The sequence below is a fragment of the Polypterus senegalus genome, chromosome 3 (assembly GCF_016835505.1).
Source record: "Polypterus senegalus isolate Bchr_013 chromosome 3, ASM1683550v1, whole genome shotgun sequence".
Lineage (NCBI taxonomy): Eukaryota > Metazoa > Chordata > Cladistia > Polypteriformes > Polypteridae > Polypterus > Polypterus senegalus.
In genome coordinates this window covers 32,208,244-32,225,865 of record NC_053156.1, presented here as the reverse complement: position 1 = coordinate 32,225,865, position 17,622 = coordinate 32,208,244, and the positions used below count along the sequence as shown (strand labels likewise).

At 39.1% G+C, this 17,622-nt stretch overlaps 1 protein-coding gene across 2 annotated transcripts in view; it reads right to left on the bottom strand.

The window, feature by feature from the left end:
- Positions 1-17,622, bottom strand: part of dvl2 (dishevelled segment polarity protein 2) — a 154,731-nt gene that overhangs the window by 54,745 nt on the left and 82,364 nt on the right. For both annotated transcript variants that reach the window (XM_039746912.1, XM_039746911.1), the window contains exons 3-4: positions 9,200-9,345; positions 5,614-5,723 (exon numbers count right to left, since the gene is read on the bottom strand). In XM_039746912.1, the coding sequence (XP_039602846.1) occupies positions 5,614-5,723; positions 9,200-9,345 (256 nt within the window). The remainder of the gene's footprint in view (positions 1-5,613; positions 5,724-9,199; positions 9,346-17,622) is intronic.

The window sequence follows — 17,622 nt, the reverse complement described above, 5'->3', positions numbered from 1 at the left end:
ATGCAGAGCAGGTTAGAGATAATGGAAGTAGGAAAACTCGAAAGTTTAAAAAAAAAATGAGAGTAAAGATTGCATTAGCGCAAACAAATGTAAAATATTACTCGGTGAAATAACAGAACAGCGAAAAGAGATTGCATAGTGTTTGAGGATGTCTGGGGGACGAGAGCGACAACGTAGTGAGACAAAAGAAAAGGTGCTGTACAGACTTTTAAACGTTCAAAGCGCTGCACGAAATGAAGATCACGCAGCACGGCAGCAGCAGCAATCCAGCAGCTGATCGAGCAAAGAGGAGGTAAAAAAAAAATGTATATTTGTTTCCCATTTGTATCACTGTTTAAGAGGGGTTTCAGAGGAGTGGCCGTGTCTCCTTTGGGTGCGTTCAGCCTCCCTTTTCAAAACTGCCTATTACCCGTGGCGGGTGGGGTGTTTCAAGAGGTTTGGAGAAAGGGGTAGGAGATTGAAGTGCAGATCATGCAGAACAGCAGCAGCAAGCCAGCAGCGGATCGAGCAAAGAGGAGGTTAAAGAAAAAACTGTACTTGTTTCCCATTGCATCACCTTTTAGGAGGAGTTTCAGAGGAGTGGCCGTGTCTACTTGGGGAGAAAGGGGTTGGCGAGCGAAGTGAGCAGGGGGCAAAGCCCTCTAGTTTTCCATAAAAAAAATATGAAATATCATGATTCAGGAAATCTGTAGAACAGCCAACTGGATTGCACATTACTGTCACTTAGTTCACTCAACATTTGTCACACTCTTGGAATGAAGCGGAGTTCACGAAGGGCACTGCAGCAGATGCAGACAAAGTGAGCAGATATGGGGCAGGATAACTGTCAATCAAATTTGAATTCAGCTCTACACGTGGCATTCTGGCGGTCTGTAGCTGTTTTATTTTATAATCTAGGTATAATGATTTCAGTAAGCTAATAAACTAAAACAATAAAAAGATAATAAAGCATAATTAAAATATGGTTTAGGAGTTATTCTTGCTAATACATAAGAGGCCTTTGTCTTTTCTTGTTATCCTTTTGAAAAGTTTATATTATCAACAAGGTCACAAAAATTAAACAAATCAAAAGGTTTTGATCAAATGCTGGGGATGCCTTCTCAGCCTATGAGGTAATGGTGGTAAAGTCTCTGCATATTAGGAGGAGCTTAGCAAAAACGTAATGTTAAGATGATGAAAAGAAACAACATAAAAGAAGATGTATGTGCTATATTGAGATGCTTGCTCCATGGACCATGACAAGACTTGCTTTGTAAGACACTCTTTACTGCATTCTCAACTATTCTCAAGAAGATCTCCTTCCACCACATAGCAAGAATCTATTAATGAATCAAGTTAGAGGGTCAACCACAGCCCACCGGTTGGGAAACGTTTCATTAGGTGACATAGGCTGCCACCTGGGCCACTTTTTATGAAAGTTAAGGGGCATGCATTCTGGACACTGAAGGACACTCTAGCAGTGATCACTCTGAAAAGTCCATGTTATGTACACTGAGGAGCAGTTTTTGGTAACTAAAGGGATGCATGCTCTGGACACCAAAGGGTAACCCCGACTCTCCAAACCCAATTCTGAAGTCTAACAATACTGACGTATGCATGCTAAGGACAATGAGTGAAACGAATCCCAGGGCTTCGATATGGATTTCGAACAACTCAGATGGCAAAAATTTATTTTACAGGAAAAATTGGAACTTCTTGCTGCCATTGACACTGACAAAAGTAAAAATGATGTTGCCATGAAGTTTCACATTCTGCAGTCAGCTTTACCATATGTATGTACTGAAAAACTGTGCTATGGGCAAATTCCATTATAACAAAATCACCATTTATAACAAATTGCTTGTTCAGTCCCAAGTACTACATTCTAACGGAGTTTGACCTGTATTTAGAAATAGGATTTACTGATTTAAGCCTTCAAAATAAGCCATTGGCATAATCAAAAGGTTGCCTCTGACTGTCTCACCCTACATGTGCCACTTAACCCATCTGTTTGTATGATATATAAAAGTGAAAACAACTGTACTAGTAAAGCACTTTCAGGGGTTTACTGCTATGAAAAGGTGCTCCATAAAATAAAGGTTATTTTTACTGTTAAATGAGCTCTGTCAAAGAAGTAAAAGTTGCTTGTCAGTTGAGTGTCAGTTACAAGATGCTCTTTTTTATTGACAAGTGATTGACAGATAATGTGGTCTTGTAATTAAGTTGTATAGATTTAAGTTACCAGTCTATTTATTCAATCCCAATTTTTGTGTGTGAAACTGAGTAAGTCACTTTGGCACAAACATCTTTATTTTACTTCAGTAGCATCAAAGCCCATTGCAATGGTACCTGCAAGAGAAAGGTGTTCTATGGAATAACGTTTTGATGGTACTTTAGAAATGTGTTTTTCTTAGCTCTTTGGTTTAAATTTGTTGAGTTGTATTTATTAGTTATTCTTATCTAAAAACTTTAAGCTTCTTACATTTCCCACTCTATTTCTTTGGAAAATGACACATACAGTGGTGTGAAAAACTATTTGCCCCCTTCCTGATTTCTTATTCTCTTGCATGTTTGTCACACAAAATGTTTCTGATCATCAAACACATTTAACCATTAGTCAAATATAACACAAGTAAACACAAAATGCAGTTTTTAAATGATGGTTTTTATTATTTACGAAGAAAAAAAAATCCAAACCTACATGGCCCTGTGTGAAAAAGTAATTGCCCCCTGAACCTAATAACTGGTTGGGCCACCCTTAGCAGCAATAACTGCAATCAAGAGTTTGCGATAACTTGCAATGAGTCTTTTACAGCGCTCTGGAGGAATTTTGGCCCACTCATCTTTGCAGAATTGTTGTAATTCAGCTTTATTTGAGGGTTTTCTAGCATGAACCGCCTTTTTAAGGTCATGCCATAGCATTTCAATTGGATTCAGGTCAGGACTTTGACTAGGCCACTCCAAAGTCTTCATTTTGTTTTTCTTCAGCCATTCAGAGGTGGATTTGCTGGTGTGTTTTGGGTCATTGTCCTGTTGCAGCACCCAAGATCGCTTCAGCTTGAGTTGACGAACAGATGGCGGACATTCTCCTTCAGGATTTTTGGTAGACAGTAGAATTCATGGTTCCATCTATCACAGCAAGCCTTCCAGGTCCTGAAGCAGCAAAACAACGCCAGACCATCACACTACCACCACCATATTTTACTGTTGGTATGATGTTCTTTTTCTGAAATGCTGTGTTCCTTTTACGCCAGATGTAACGGGACATTTGCCTTCCAAAAGTTCAACTTTTGTCTCATCAGTCCACAAGGTATTTTCCCAAAAGTCTTGGCAATCATTGAGATGTTTCTTAGCAAAATTGAGAAGAGCCCTAATGTTCTTTTGCTTAACTGTGGTTTGCGTCTTGGAAATCTGCCATGCATGCCATTTTTGCCCAGTCTCTTTCTTATGGTGGAGTCATGAACACTGACCTTAATTGAGGCAAGTGAGGCCTGCAGTTCTTTAGACGTTGTCCTGGGGTCTTTTGTGACCTCTCCGATGAGTCGTCTCTGCTCTCTTGGGGTAATTTTGGTCAGCCGGCCACTCCTGGGAAGGTTCAGCACTGTTCCATGTTTTTGCCATTTGTGGATAATGGCTCTTACTGTAGTTCGCTGGAGTCCCAAAGCTTTAGAAATGGCTTTATAACCTTTACCGGACTGATAGATCTCAATTACTTCTGTTCTCATTTGTTCCTGAATTTCTTTGGATCTTGGCATGATGTCTAGCTTTTGAGGTGCTTTTGGTCTTCTTCTCTGTGTCAGGCAGCTCCTATTTAAGTGATTTCTTGATTGAACCAGGTGTGGCAGTATTCAGGCCTGGGGGTGGCTACGGAAATTGAACTCAGGTGTGATACACCACAGTTAGGTTATTTTTTAACAAGGGGGCAATTACTTTTTCACACAGGGCCATGTAGGTTTGGATTTTTTCTCCCTAAATAATAAAAACCATCATTTAAAAACTGCATTTTGTGTTTACTTGTGTTATATTTGACTAATGGTTAAATGTGTTTGATGATCAGAAGCATTTTGTGTGACAAACATGCAAATGAATAAGAAATCAGGAAGGGGGCAAATAGTTTTTCACACCACTGTATGTTACTTGCTGCGGCAAAGACAAAATACCCAGTCAGACTTAATGTTTTACCAGACCTCAACCTGAAGCTGTCACCAATGCAACCCAAAAGTCAGCTGTTAGCGAATGCAGTGCAGCATCAGCGTTCTCATTAGACAAGTGTCGACATTTACTAGCCTTTTAGTTGTGACGGCTTAATGTGACATGTAAGGATCCAGGGAGAGTCTGTGGGAGTTGGGCGATTGAATATCCAGAAAAATATGAAGACCGAAACCAGCACTAGAAAACTGCTTTTTGTTTTGTCCTTTAAATTTTATTCTTTCACTAAAGTGGAATCATGAACCACTTTATTTGTGAACTATTGGTGTTGTGTGGTACAAGACTTCAACTGGTGCCCCGAGGGTGGTGATGAAAGGCTGACAACACACTTCACAACAGTGTAGGAGAATAAGAGATACAACGTTAGAAAACATTGCCTAAGTACCAAATGTAGCAAGAAAGACAAACATTACATATCTATTCCAAATGTGCAGTTTGTAAGAGCTATGACCCTATAGGCCATGTCACATTACAAGATTTTTCCAGCGACCTGCCCAGTGACTAACTCTTAACTAGTGTGCGACTCTCCCATACATGTCTAATTGTAGGGGTAAAGGATCTCATAATTATGACATAGTGCATCATAATTATGAGATAAGAATATTGTAATTATGAATTAGTATCTCACGATTATCATCATTTAGCAAACATTACTAAGCATCTCGTAATTTCGAGGTAAGGATCCTGAAATTTCGAGATAAGAATCCTGAAATTTCGAGATAAGGACCTGATCTTGAAATTATGAGATGCCAAGTCACAATTGAGATCTTGCCTCATAATTATGAGATACAAAGTAATAATTATGAGGTCCTTTTCTCTTAATTATGAGATTTTAATTCATAATTACGTGAAAATGTCCCCCAGTATTATTTCTTTGGTGACTGCAATGTGCTTCTGTAGACAGTAAAGGTCTTAAGCAGCTCTCAAAGCCAAATTTGACGTTTTTCCTTCACCTCTTTGTTTTCTGAGCAAGTTTGTGTAAACAGACTGTTGGCCAATAAAAATACATCTCCTGTCTGTGTGATACTGGAGAAAGTATTTTTGGTGCTTGTGTGTCTACACAAAGTCTAGAATGTAAAACAGAACGCTGTTTTTCATTAGATAGACTTTGAGTGTGCTTGCAAAGAGCCTGCTAGTGCTTAGCTGGCCGAAAAAAAAAAAAAAAATGTTAAAAGAATAGTGAAAAAAAAAAGACTAAAGACCACACACTGTCTTTGCACAGTTAGTTTAAAAACCACATGGAAGATGTTAAAGGTAAATTTCACACAAATGTTGGGAAACACTTCACAGAATCCCAGAAGTTACCTAAATAGTTGACAGTAGCACCTTACAAAATTCAACAGAAGCCCGCAAAATATTTAGAACTTAATGTTCACTAAAGTAGTCAAACACTTTTTTTTTTTTTATCCTTGTCAGTACACTTACCATGCTGTTCCATACTTTCTCTCCTCCGTGGCCTTTCTCGTCGAGAAGACACCACCGATTCAGTTTCTGTTTGTTCGTCCAAATTTTCTTGACTACCTGTAACATTGGGGCTGAAGAACAAAAAAAAAAAAAAAAGAACATTTTTAAATTCTGCTTTTATAAAATTACAGTTCAGTAACATCACTGAATAGTTTGGGGGGAGGGGGGAATCGATTTTGAAGGCTTGAATTCTTCTCCTTTTCTTCTTCTCATCATTGATTTGATGTATGTTAGGCTTTCCCCGTAGTGTACAGATAATGTCAATAAAGTCCAACTGAAGGCATCCAGCGGCAAAGCCCTCTGTTGCTGCTTCAGCTACAGGACCTGAAAATGTCATTCGGTGGCATCTGGCTGGAGGTCTGAAATGGAAAGTGTTGGCGACAGGACACTGTGTGCGTGTAAAGGTAGATTTACTTAAGCTGAGCATAAATAAATAACTAAAATTGATCATATTTTGCTAAAAAAAAGTCTAATATCATAAATTAATGAGTGTAAGACTTCAAAAACAAAAGTTATTATTTCTGCATTTTTACCATAGTGGTAGACTCCCTAAATACTAGTTACACTGTGAGTTTGTTTAATCAGCTAATATCTAAAAAGTATGATACCGCAATTTAATACATATACTATAATATTTTGATGATACTGTTTAAAACGTTTTAGTTGATTTAATAGTTTCATAACACATGCTTAAGAAAGAAAGAAAGAAAGGCAGGCAGGCAGGCAGGCAGGCAGGACCCGAGCATCATTTCATAAAAGTAATCACAATACATTTACCATACAGGTATATTTTTAAATATTAAATTGTCTCATGGAGATATTACAGTACTGTACCACCCTGCTGGCTGCCCTGATGACGAATGGGACTAGATGTCCAACTGTCAGCAACATGTCAGAAAATATAAGATGAGTTTTGGGAATGTGTACGCTACATTCTACAAGACTGGAAAGTTTTGGGAATGCAAGCATAGAACTTCAGTCTTCTTCTTTCACCTGCTCCCGTTAGGGGTTGCCACAGAAGATCATCTTGTTCCATACCTTCCTGTCCTCTCCATCCTGCTGTTACACCCATCATCTGTATATCCTCTCTCACCACATCCATAAACCTCCTCTTAGGCCTTCCTCTTCTCCCCTTGCCTGACTGCTCTATCCTTACCACCCTTCTCTCATTATACTCAGCGTCTCTCCTCTGCACTTGTCCACACCAATGCAATCTCACCTCTCTGACTTTGTCTCCCAACCGTCCAACTTGTGCTGACCCTCTAATAGCAGCCCTATGGAATTGGTGGGTTACAGGGAAAGAACGTGACAGAGGGAAGAACAATGAGAGATCCTAACTGTGCTACACAATGGGGACATAGCCAGAGTAGCTATATCAAGTGCCATGTTTGCGATTGATATTTTATCAGGTGTGACACTGGGCCAGTAACAACAGAAAAACGTGACTAGTGATGTTGGGCTTACCAGGATACACACAGACAATTTGTTGCTGTTAAATAAACGAGCCTGTTGTTGGGCTAAACTGCTATTTGGTGTGTGTCTCATTTGTTTCGTTGCTGAATTTTTTTATACTGTATTTAACATGAGAATACACTTGATAGTCTTGGAAGGGAACCATCTTGAAAATGCACCACTCAGTGCATCCTCAGAACTAAAACACATGCTTAATGGATAAACGTATGTGTGAGTGTAAAGACTGATAAGGATGCCAGCAAATATGTTGGTTTTGCAGCGGCATTTACCAAACATTTCTTAAGTGCCCATTATGAAAATATTAGGCTTACCAAGGTAAGTTTTAAACTGTAACACTGCGTGACAGAAATATTATTTAACAAGAGAATATATTTAGAGACTACAGTAGCTAGTTAGATACCCACGAAAAGTAAAACATTTTAAGAAGAGTTCTGCTATTGCAACAAATGCAGAAATAGTACATTCTCTTTTGTTACTGAAGCTGCTATATTATAAGATTTCTAAGCGAAACGCAGCCAACATTGATTTCATTGCCTAACTACCATTCTCACCCTTTCACCACCTAAAAAATGTGTGGTAAGTGTACTGGCACAAAATGGCTGTAGTCATGTCACCCAGGTGGATGCTGCACATTGGTGGAGGTTACAGTGGCACCCCCCCAGCACATTTAACTCTTTTAGGGCTGAATATTTTTTTTACTAATAACTACATTTTCTGAAAAGCGAAAAAAGCAATGGTTTCACACATAAATCAACATAAAACATCTGTTGCTACGTGCTGTGGCTGCTGTTGGCGCATGTCCGGCATCTCTGGCTGCAGTGGCAATGCAGGGGCGCCTTGATGGCCAGCGGGAATGCACGGTGGGCTGGCTGCCTGGCTGTCTTTGCACAGCAGGTGGGAGGTGGTAGCAGTTGCAGTGTGACGTAAAACTGGTTTGTACCTCTTGTCATCATAAGTGGTGGTCCTCCCAGGCGAATGTTGCTGTAGGCGTATCAGCTAAATGAATGTGTTGAGCACCACGATCAGCTGGGGACTTATCAGCTGATGCTGGTACCTTACTTTCTTTTTTGATCTCCATCTCCAGATCACATGCATCAAATTCCAAGTCCGACAAGTCAGAGTCGGGATCAGTGATAATACGTAAAACATTCATAGAGTATTTTGCTTTGTACATTCACTTTGGTCTCTCGCCAGAGGTTGATGCCATTTTAGAGGTTGTTTGCTCTTTGCTACTCATGCAAGCACAGGAAATCGAGGTTAAATCAGCGAAGCTACTTAACTTTCCTTCTAGCAAAGAGAGTCAAACTAAAATGCGAGGGCGAGTTCTGTCGCAGTTTATAACTGATTACCATCCTCCACCCCTAAATTTCGACAAAAGTCGCCATCGGCCCAGAAACAGTTAAAATCTTTTGAGTGTCATGTTTGTTTTTCTCTGTCTTCTCTAGGACTATGACTGCAAGACTTTGTCTTTAACTTTCTCTTTATTTATGTTCAACTGTAGAGATGTTTGGTTTCTCTGGGGATACTGGGGGTTTTCTATTCCTTTCCTCCGTTGCCAACTGTCCATAATTCAACCATCAATTAACTGCCAAACAGTGCTGGGCTCCATTTGCGTTAATTAGTTTCAAACTAATTGGTGTACTCATTATGCACCTAGTAAAGTTAATAAGTTAATTTTACCTGAGAACTTGTAATGGCTCGCTGTGCCTCCCCTTGGTGAGGGCACTATACAAAACTGGATTTATCTGAATGAGACTCTGGGGAGACAGGTTAGTTTTAATCCTGTTGATGATGGGCTGTAGCAAATGTAATCCCACTCAATACAAGGTGAACAAATTGACATACTGACCCAAATTAGCCTATACTTGCACACCCCCATATCCATCCTGGTCTAACCTCCACCAAATACTAGTCTCATAACTGCAGAATCTACTCAAACTAAACAACTGGTAGCTCACCTTAACTAAACTTCAGGGCACGAGTTCCAGAAAAAAAAGAACTTCAATTACTGGGCATTGTCTAAATCCCATGTGCATACTTGCGATTCTTGAATTGCTTAATTTATTACACTTACTGGAAAGAAGGGGGTCTGGAATCACCAATGCCTCCCGTGCGCTCAGCTGGCGGAGGGGGAAGAGGAGGTGGCGGTGGGGATGGCTCTGGTCTGGTCTCCACTGGAGCAGGAGCAGGTTCTGGCAGTGGGCTGTCTGAAGACACCAGCTAAAAAGGAAAAGGAGTACATAAGTGAAATCAAGGAAGGCTTCCAAATTCAATCATTAGAACACTCTAGACGAGAACAGGCCATTCAGCCCAACAAAGCTCGCCAGTCCTATCCACTTAATTCTTCAAAAAAAAACATCAAGTCGAATTTTGAAGGTCCCTAACGTCTTACTGTCTACTACACTACTTGGTAGCTTATTCCAAGTGTCTATTGCTCTTTGTGTAAAGAAAACTAATGTTTGTGCGAAATTTACCCTGAACGCGTTTCCAGCTGTGTCCCCTTGTTCTTGATGAACTCATTTTAAAATACAAGTCTCGATCCACTGTACTAATTCCCCTTCATAATTTTAAACACTTCAATCATGTCACCTCTTAATCTTCTTTTGCTTAAACTGTAAAGGCTCAGCTCTTTTAATCTGAACGAACAGTCCGAACAAACATTTAAGACAAGCCATTCTCAAGGCTATGACTGACAAAATGGCTCAAAGTCACTACAACCCACAATGGGAAGTTAAAATCCTCATCACTGATCAGTGATTCTACACAGAGGACTGTGAGGAAAGGGATAACCAGCACATACTGTAGGTGGGACTCAACACTGAATCCAAAATTGCAGTAATGCTTTCCCAGTCCTTTATGCAGACATTTTATTTAGCAGCTTCTCAAATTAATCTGAAAATGGCAAGTTTAGATGAAAAATGCATTGAGCCAATAACCGATTAGAAAATATGCAAATTCATAGCTTTTATAGTGTTTTACTCTATATGTAAAACAAATAAATGATTCTATGATATACTTTGATAATTTCTTATTTTCACAACTTCTTTGGCATTTTGGTTGGCTATACTGCTCACCCTACATTCAGAACATGTTAGTTACTGCATATGGTTCCTACAGAAAGTCTTCATATTTTATTGTTATATAACATGGAATTCCAGTGGATTTCTTTTTGGCTTTTTAGACACTGATCAACAGTTAAAAGACTAATATCAAAGTGAAAGCAGATCTCTAATGTGGTCTAAATGAATTACAAATATAAAACACAAAATAATAGATGCCCTTCTTCAAGGCAGCATTTAGCAGATGCACCTTTGGCAGCCATGACAGCCCGGAGTCTGTGTACATAGGTCTCACTCTATCAGCATTGTATATATGGACTCTGACATTTTTCTCCATTCTTCTTTGCAACGCTTCTCAAGCTGTCTGGTTGTGTGGCAATCAGGAGTGAGCAGCCTTTTTTCAAGTCCAACCACAAATTGTCAGATGGCTTGAGAGCTGGGACTTTGACTTAGTCACTCCAGGACATTCACATTATTATTTTCAAGCTGTTCCTGTACAGCTTTGGATTTATGCTTTGCCTTAATGTTAAACAAATCTTCTCCCAAGGTGCATCATTTGCTGAGTTTACATGACTTCTAGGGAGTGCTGGGCAGTATGACCAAAATTCTACACCACGGAATTTTTCAAAATTATACCGGTTTCACGATATTTAATGGTATTTTTTTTCCCCATGCATGAGTGAATGTTAACCACATTTTCCACTGCAGTTACTGTAGTAGACTGGCTAAGAATAACCTATTCCACTGTCATGAGAATTGTACATTGTACTAAAAAAACATTTTAATGTGCACACAAGTATTAATACAGGTTTACATGGCCCCATAAAGTGATAGTTTTCAAGGGGGTGGCACTAATGAAGAGAAGGAATCACACTGCATGACAGTTGTAGTCAAAATATAGAACCTTTTTATCGAACAAATTTTGAAAACAATTTAAACTATAATTTTGACAACATGTTTTGAACCATCCAAAGAGGCATTTAGATTTAGCAAAATATCCAGAGGTGCTTGTCAAAAGTTGTATTGCACTGAACATGTCTTGGAAAAAGAATAAATAGTAAATATTTTTAGTAAACCAACTACACTTTCTATTAACGTTAACATTGACACGTTGGCTATGCATATGGATTGTAATGACTCGAATGTCCTGTAGCTTTTTCAGTTTTAACCTGAGGACATGGATGGTGCCAATCTTAGTTCCATACATTCATGGAACTCCAAAGCATGTTTGTGGCTAAGGTGGTACTGCAAACTGCTCGTGTTGCCACCTCCGGCGACAACTATAGCAGTAAATAGTTGTTTGGTCCACATCCGACAATTTAAAACCAAAGTATCTCCAGACAACAGACTCCTTTTTTCGGCAAAAGTTCTTCTGTGTCATCATGTTCAACTTTATCATTTGCTACAGCTTCAGTTTCTGAATGTTCTTTGTACATTTTCACTGCTCAATACCTCCACTAACTCATGTAATCTGTTGCATGCTTGTTTAGCGGTGCAGCATTGAAAAAGGTCCCCCCTTAAACAGTTTCCCGCTGCTCCATGTTCCGAACGTTGTTTAGGCTATTTAAACCGGTGTTGCGGTATAAGAAAAATCCATACCATAACAAAAATAAAAACCTGTTTTCGGTATGAACCGGTATACCTCCCAGCACTTCTTCTAGGGCCTGTAGGAGAGAAGCATTTCCACAGCTTGATGTTGCCACCACCGTGCTTCACTTCATATGAGAGGATGATGTGCTTTGAATAATGTGCAGTGTTCAGTCTGAAAGCTAAACAAGGTCTAATTTGCTCTCTTACCAGACCCCAAAACCTTCTTCAAGCTGACTTCAGAGCCTCCCAAGATGTCATGCATATTTTTTTTCCTCTTTGTGGCTCTCCCATAAAGCTGTGACTGTTGAAGCACACGGGCAACAGTTGTTGTCTGCCATAATCTCTCCAGTCTTACCCGTTGCAGCTTTAAACTCCTTCAGAGTTCTCAGTGGTCTCTTGGTGCTGTACCTCACTCGCCCTTTTCTTGCATGATCACTCAATTTTTGTGGATGGCTTGCTCTAGCAGATTTACAGCTTTGCCATGCTCTCTCCATTTTGTAATGACTGATCTAACTGGATATTGATTGTCTTGGATATTTTCTGACTTATGCTTTTCCGTCATTTCCCGTGCAGTTTTCTTTTTTCTTCATTGTGTAGCTTAGGTCACCATACTGACAAGCTACTCCTTCCACATTCAGGTGCATTTAGAGCTACAACTGAAACTATAGATGGGTGATTTCCACTGAATTAAATTCTGAGACTTTTAAAGCCAATTGGCTGCACCAGGGATGATTTAGGAGTGTCATATTAAAGGATGTGAAATCTTATGGGATCACTCATTTTGTGCTCTATATGTGTAATCAATTTCAACAACTGTGAACAGATCTGTTTTCACTTTGAAATTAAAAAGTCTTTTGTTAATCAGTGCCAAAAATGCAAAATTTAACTCATTATGATTCAATGTTGTATAATAAGCAAAAACTTCTAAAGGGGTGGATACTTTTCAAAGGCTCTATAGAGGTAAGTTAGCATGGGTACAATCAACCAGCTCAATAAACCCTTTCACATATTTAGGCTGCCCCAGAAACTCACCAGTGAACTATCAGGTTAACTCAACTTAAGTTTAGCATCTCAAGTGGGAAATTTTTGAATTTCACAGAGAGATCAGGACATCACATTAAAAGCACAGCAAACAAGGACTCAGCCACCAAACATAGGCCTCATTCAAAATTATGAAATCGCTAGTGAATATAAAACATATGACATAATATACATTATCTATGAAAATTAAACCAACATTAAGCCTCAGTTAGTGACAAGAATGATAACAGTTTAGCCTACAATTCAAGTCTGGTGAATCTATACTAATAAAAGGCAAAGCCCTCCCTCCCTCCCTCCCTCACTCACTCACTCATTCTCCAACTTCCCGTGTGGGTGGAAGGCTGAAATTTGGCAGGTTCATTCCTTACAGCTTCCTTACAAAAGTTGGGCAGGTTTTATATCGAAATTCTACGCGTAATGGTCATAACTGGAAGCAGTTTTTCTCCATTTACTGTAATGGAGATGAGCTTCAACGCCGTGGGGGCGGAGTTTCGTGTGACATCATCACGCCTTCCACGTAATCACGCAGTACATAGAAAACCAGGAAGACCTCAAAAAAGCGCTCAAGAAAACATGCATTATATAATTGAGAAGGCAGCGAAACAATAAGAAGCGAGCGAGTGACATATACAACCATATTCATGAGTTCTGCTACTTCGGAAACAAAGCACGATGTAAACCTACACTTTAAATTAAGTTCATAGACAGGCTGCCGCTGGCGTTTGTAATTTAGTGCCTGCCCATATAAGGCCGTCCGTCAGCGGCAATCCAATAGCAAACTGCCACGGGTAAATATTCACGGGTGAAGGACTGTGCTTATGGAGAGGAAGATGAGATGGTCAGGGTGGTGTTTGACACAAACTCAGCGAAACTGCGAGAGAAAGTTTTAAGTGCCAGGACTAAGGTAACATTAAATAACGCTATGGACATAGCACGAGATGGCACCAGTACAGCTGGGAACCTTCGATGCAAGTACACCGAGTGGCTCACGTGAACTGACGCAGTGCACAGATAAAAAGCAATAGTTCCAAAGAGCTGAACAAAACCGAATTACACAATTGAAAAGGCAGCAAAAAATATGAAGCGTCTGATAAGCATATTCATAAATGCAGCTACTGTGGAAACAAAGCACACGGTGGAAAAAGAAAAATGTCCCGCTAAAGGAAGACTGTAAAAAAAACCCGTGCATGCAGTGTGTCAGGTCTCAGATAAAGAAGAAGACGAGCTGTTTATTGATGCAGTAAGAAACGAATCGATGAATGAAACCTGTCATCTTTACAACGATTGACAAACACGGAATGTAACTTGAACACAACACATCCTACAAATACGAACCTGATTGAAAGAAATAATGATAATCAAATCCTTGATGACAGCAACACTCAGTAACACTCACAAAACAAATACTGTATATTGACAGTCATGTTACGTTATTTTTAAAATGTTCCCTTTTCTTTTTCTACCTTTTTAACACACTACTTCTCGCTGCGATACGGGTATATATATATATATATATATATATATATATATATATATATATATCCCGCTCTACATACTCGAATAATGGATACTTTATTCGCCATCAATGATTGTTTTGGTAAAGCCATACTCAGTGTATTCATTAGATGAACGGTAAAAAAGTAAGAGCGAGGGGAGGATGACTCATTGAGGCATGCAGGCTGTAGTCTTGCGTCAACTCTATCTGAATTGCGCGATCACATTTGAAAAATATATCTTTTCAAGTTCTATTTAGTCCATATGTGTCAAACTCAAGGGCGAGATCATTTTATATACTGTATTATTGTTATTAAAGCCGGGTATATGAAGCGCTGGTAACACAATAAACTACAGATCCCATAATGCAGCTTAGCAAGCTAGAGTTATTGCGCACTGAGTTTGCACGGCGCTTTGGTGACTTTGAAGAACAAAAAAAGTCCGTCTACATGCGGCTCGAACCTTGTGCATGTTTGGTAGCACATATCTGTGTGAGAAGCTCTTCTCAGTGATAAAGACTAACAAAACAGCACACAGGAGTCGCCTCACTGATGAGCACCTGCAATCCATCCTGAGAATGTCCACAACACAGAACCTCACACCAAACAGAAACGAACTTGTGGCCAAAAAAAGATGCCAGGCGTCCAGCTCTAAAATTACATATGAGCAAAGACAACTGAATGATTTGATTTGTTATTGCACGTAGGAGCGGAGTCAACCGTTTTAACAAACAGCGTATTGCACTGATACGAAATAGCTGTGTGTGTATATATGTAGATATGTATGTATATGTATATATATATGTTTATATATGTGTGTGTATATATGTATATGTGTGTATATATGTGTGTGTATATATGTAGATATATATGTATGTATATGTATAGATATGTATATACATATATATATGTTTGTGTGTGTGTGTAAATATATATATATATATATATATATATATATATATATATATATATATATATATATATATATATATATGACAACAACACTCATCACTCACAACAGTGACAAAACAATTACATTGACAATCAGGTTACGTTATTTTCAAAATGTTTCCTTTTCTTTTCATTGCTTCTTTAACACACTACTTCTCCGCTGCGAAGCGCGGGTATTTTGCTAGTGTTTAATAAAGTAAAATTTCTACAGAAGATTAATAACGTTAGAGGTAAAAGAGTATTTAAATTGGTTGATTTGTATTCCTTGAAAAGTGAAACTGTGCCCTGATGGAATTGTGGATCTAGCGGGAGATTTTAGTCTGAGAGAATGCATTCTGTTTTTCTCATTACCTGCTTGTTAAACGGCTATGTCGATTAAGACTGTTAAAACCTTGTAATTTTATGGCTCTGTGTTACAATTTGATTTATTCTATTTTTGTTGGTAACATTAACATTTCCAAACCAAGCCAGCAGAATATAAATCAACACAAAAAAAGGAAATAGTGACATAATGCTAGAAGGTTACTGCATGTTTGTGCTGAAGTAGAATATACAGTTACTGGGAAACTGGCAGCAGTAAATCTGGGACTTTACTAGGTGAACAAAGCCACTGTATTAACATATCAAGCATACAATGTGTCACAATAATATTACAGAAGAAGTACCAGTGTTGAGAAAACTGAATCAATCATATGCATTTAGGGTAAAAATATATAAAAAAAAAAAAAAAAATGATGATGACATATAAAAGACAATGCGTAAATGTGTAAAGTAGCTCCTCCAGATCTTCGGATCCGACATAGTTATCTACTTTAACGTTATTGTATTATATGGTGCCTTTAGAAAGCATTCTGACTACAGAGTAATGGGGATTGTGGAAGAGGGTTCAAAAAGAGAGTACAGGCAGGGTGGAATGGGTGGAGAACCATGCCAGGAGTAATTTGTGACAGACGGGTATCAGCAAGAGTGAAAGGGAAGGTCTACAAGATGGTAGTGAGAACAGCTATGTTATATGGATTGGAGACGGTGGCACTGACCAGAAAGCAGGAGACGGAGCTGGAGGTGGCAGAGTTAAAGATGTTAAGATTTGCATTGGGTATGACAAGGATGGATAGGATTAGAAAGTTGGGAGACAAAGTCAGAGAGGCGAGATTGCGTTGGCTTGGACATGTGCAGAGGTGAGATGCTGGGTATTTGGAAGGAGGATGCTAAGGATAGAGCTGCCAGGTAAGAGGAAAAGAGGAAGGCCTAAGCGAAGGTTTATGGATGTGGTGAGAGAGGACATGCAGGTGATGGGTGTGACAGAGCAAGATACAGATGACAGGAAGATATGGAACAAGATGATCCACTGTGGCAACCCCTAACGGGAGTAGCCGAATAAAGAAGAAAGCATTCAGACACCTTCAGAATTTGTTATGTTGCAACCTTGTGCTAAAATCATTTAAATTTATTTCTTCCCTCATCTAGCAACACTCATTATCCAAGAATGACAAAGTAAAAACAGAGCATTATAAAGGTTTCTAAATTTATTAAAAAAACAAAAAAACTGAAACATCACATTGACACAACTATCTGGGCCCTTTTCTCATTACTTTGTTGAAGCCCGTGCATCAGTGATTCTAGCTTAGAGTCTTCTCAGGTCTAACACAACAAGATTTTAATACCTGTGAGGATTTTCTAACACTCTTCTCTGCAGATCCTCTACAGTTCTGTCAAGTTTAATGATGGAGATCGTCAGTGGACAACTACTGTACTTTCAGGTCTCTCCACAGGCATTCAACTAGTTTCAAGTCCAAGAACATTCCCAGAGGTTTCTCAAAGCCACTCCAGTGTTGCGTTTGCTTTTAACGGAAGGTCATTGTCTTGTTGAGAAGTGAATATACGACTCACTAGGAGGTCCAGAGCACTCTGGAGAAGGTTTTCTGTGCTTTGCGCTTTTTAACTTTATCTCAACACAGTCTGTCGCTGAAAAAACTACTTCACCGTTTGACTGGTATTACACAGTTCATACATGGTGCCATGGTTTCCCCTAGATCTTGGTTTCATCTAGTCTTTTAGGGCCAGATGTCTGGGGTCAACTTGTTGAAAAGTTTGTAGTGAAAAGCGACGGAATCCGGCTTTTATCAGGAAGCCTTGTTGGTGTAACCTAAAACACCCACCTCTAATTCCTTCATTCCATGCACTTTAAACCATCAATGTTCAGAAAGAGAGCAAATGAAACTGAACAGAAAATTTGAGACGGAGAGAAAATTAAAAGCTAAAATTGCTGTTACCATTTCAGGAGCTGAGTGGCACTTGGTAACTGATGCATACATAATTAATTTATATGTTGTAATGAGCACTGAGACAGGATAGACGGCTAC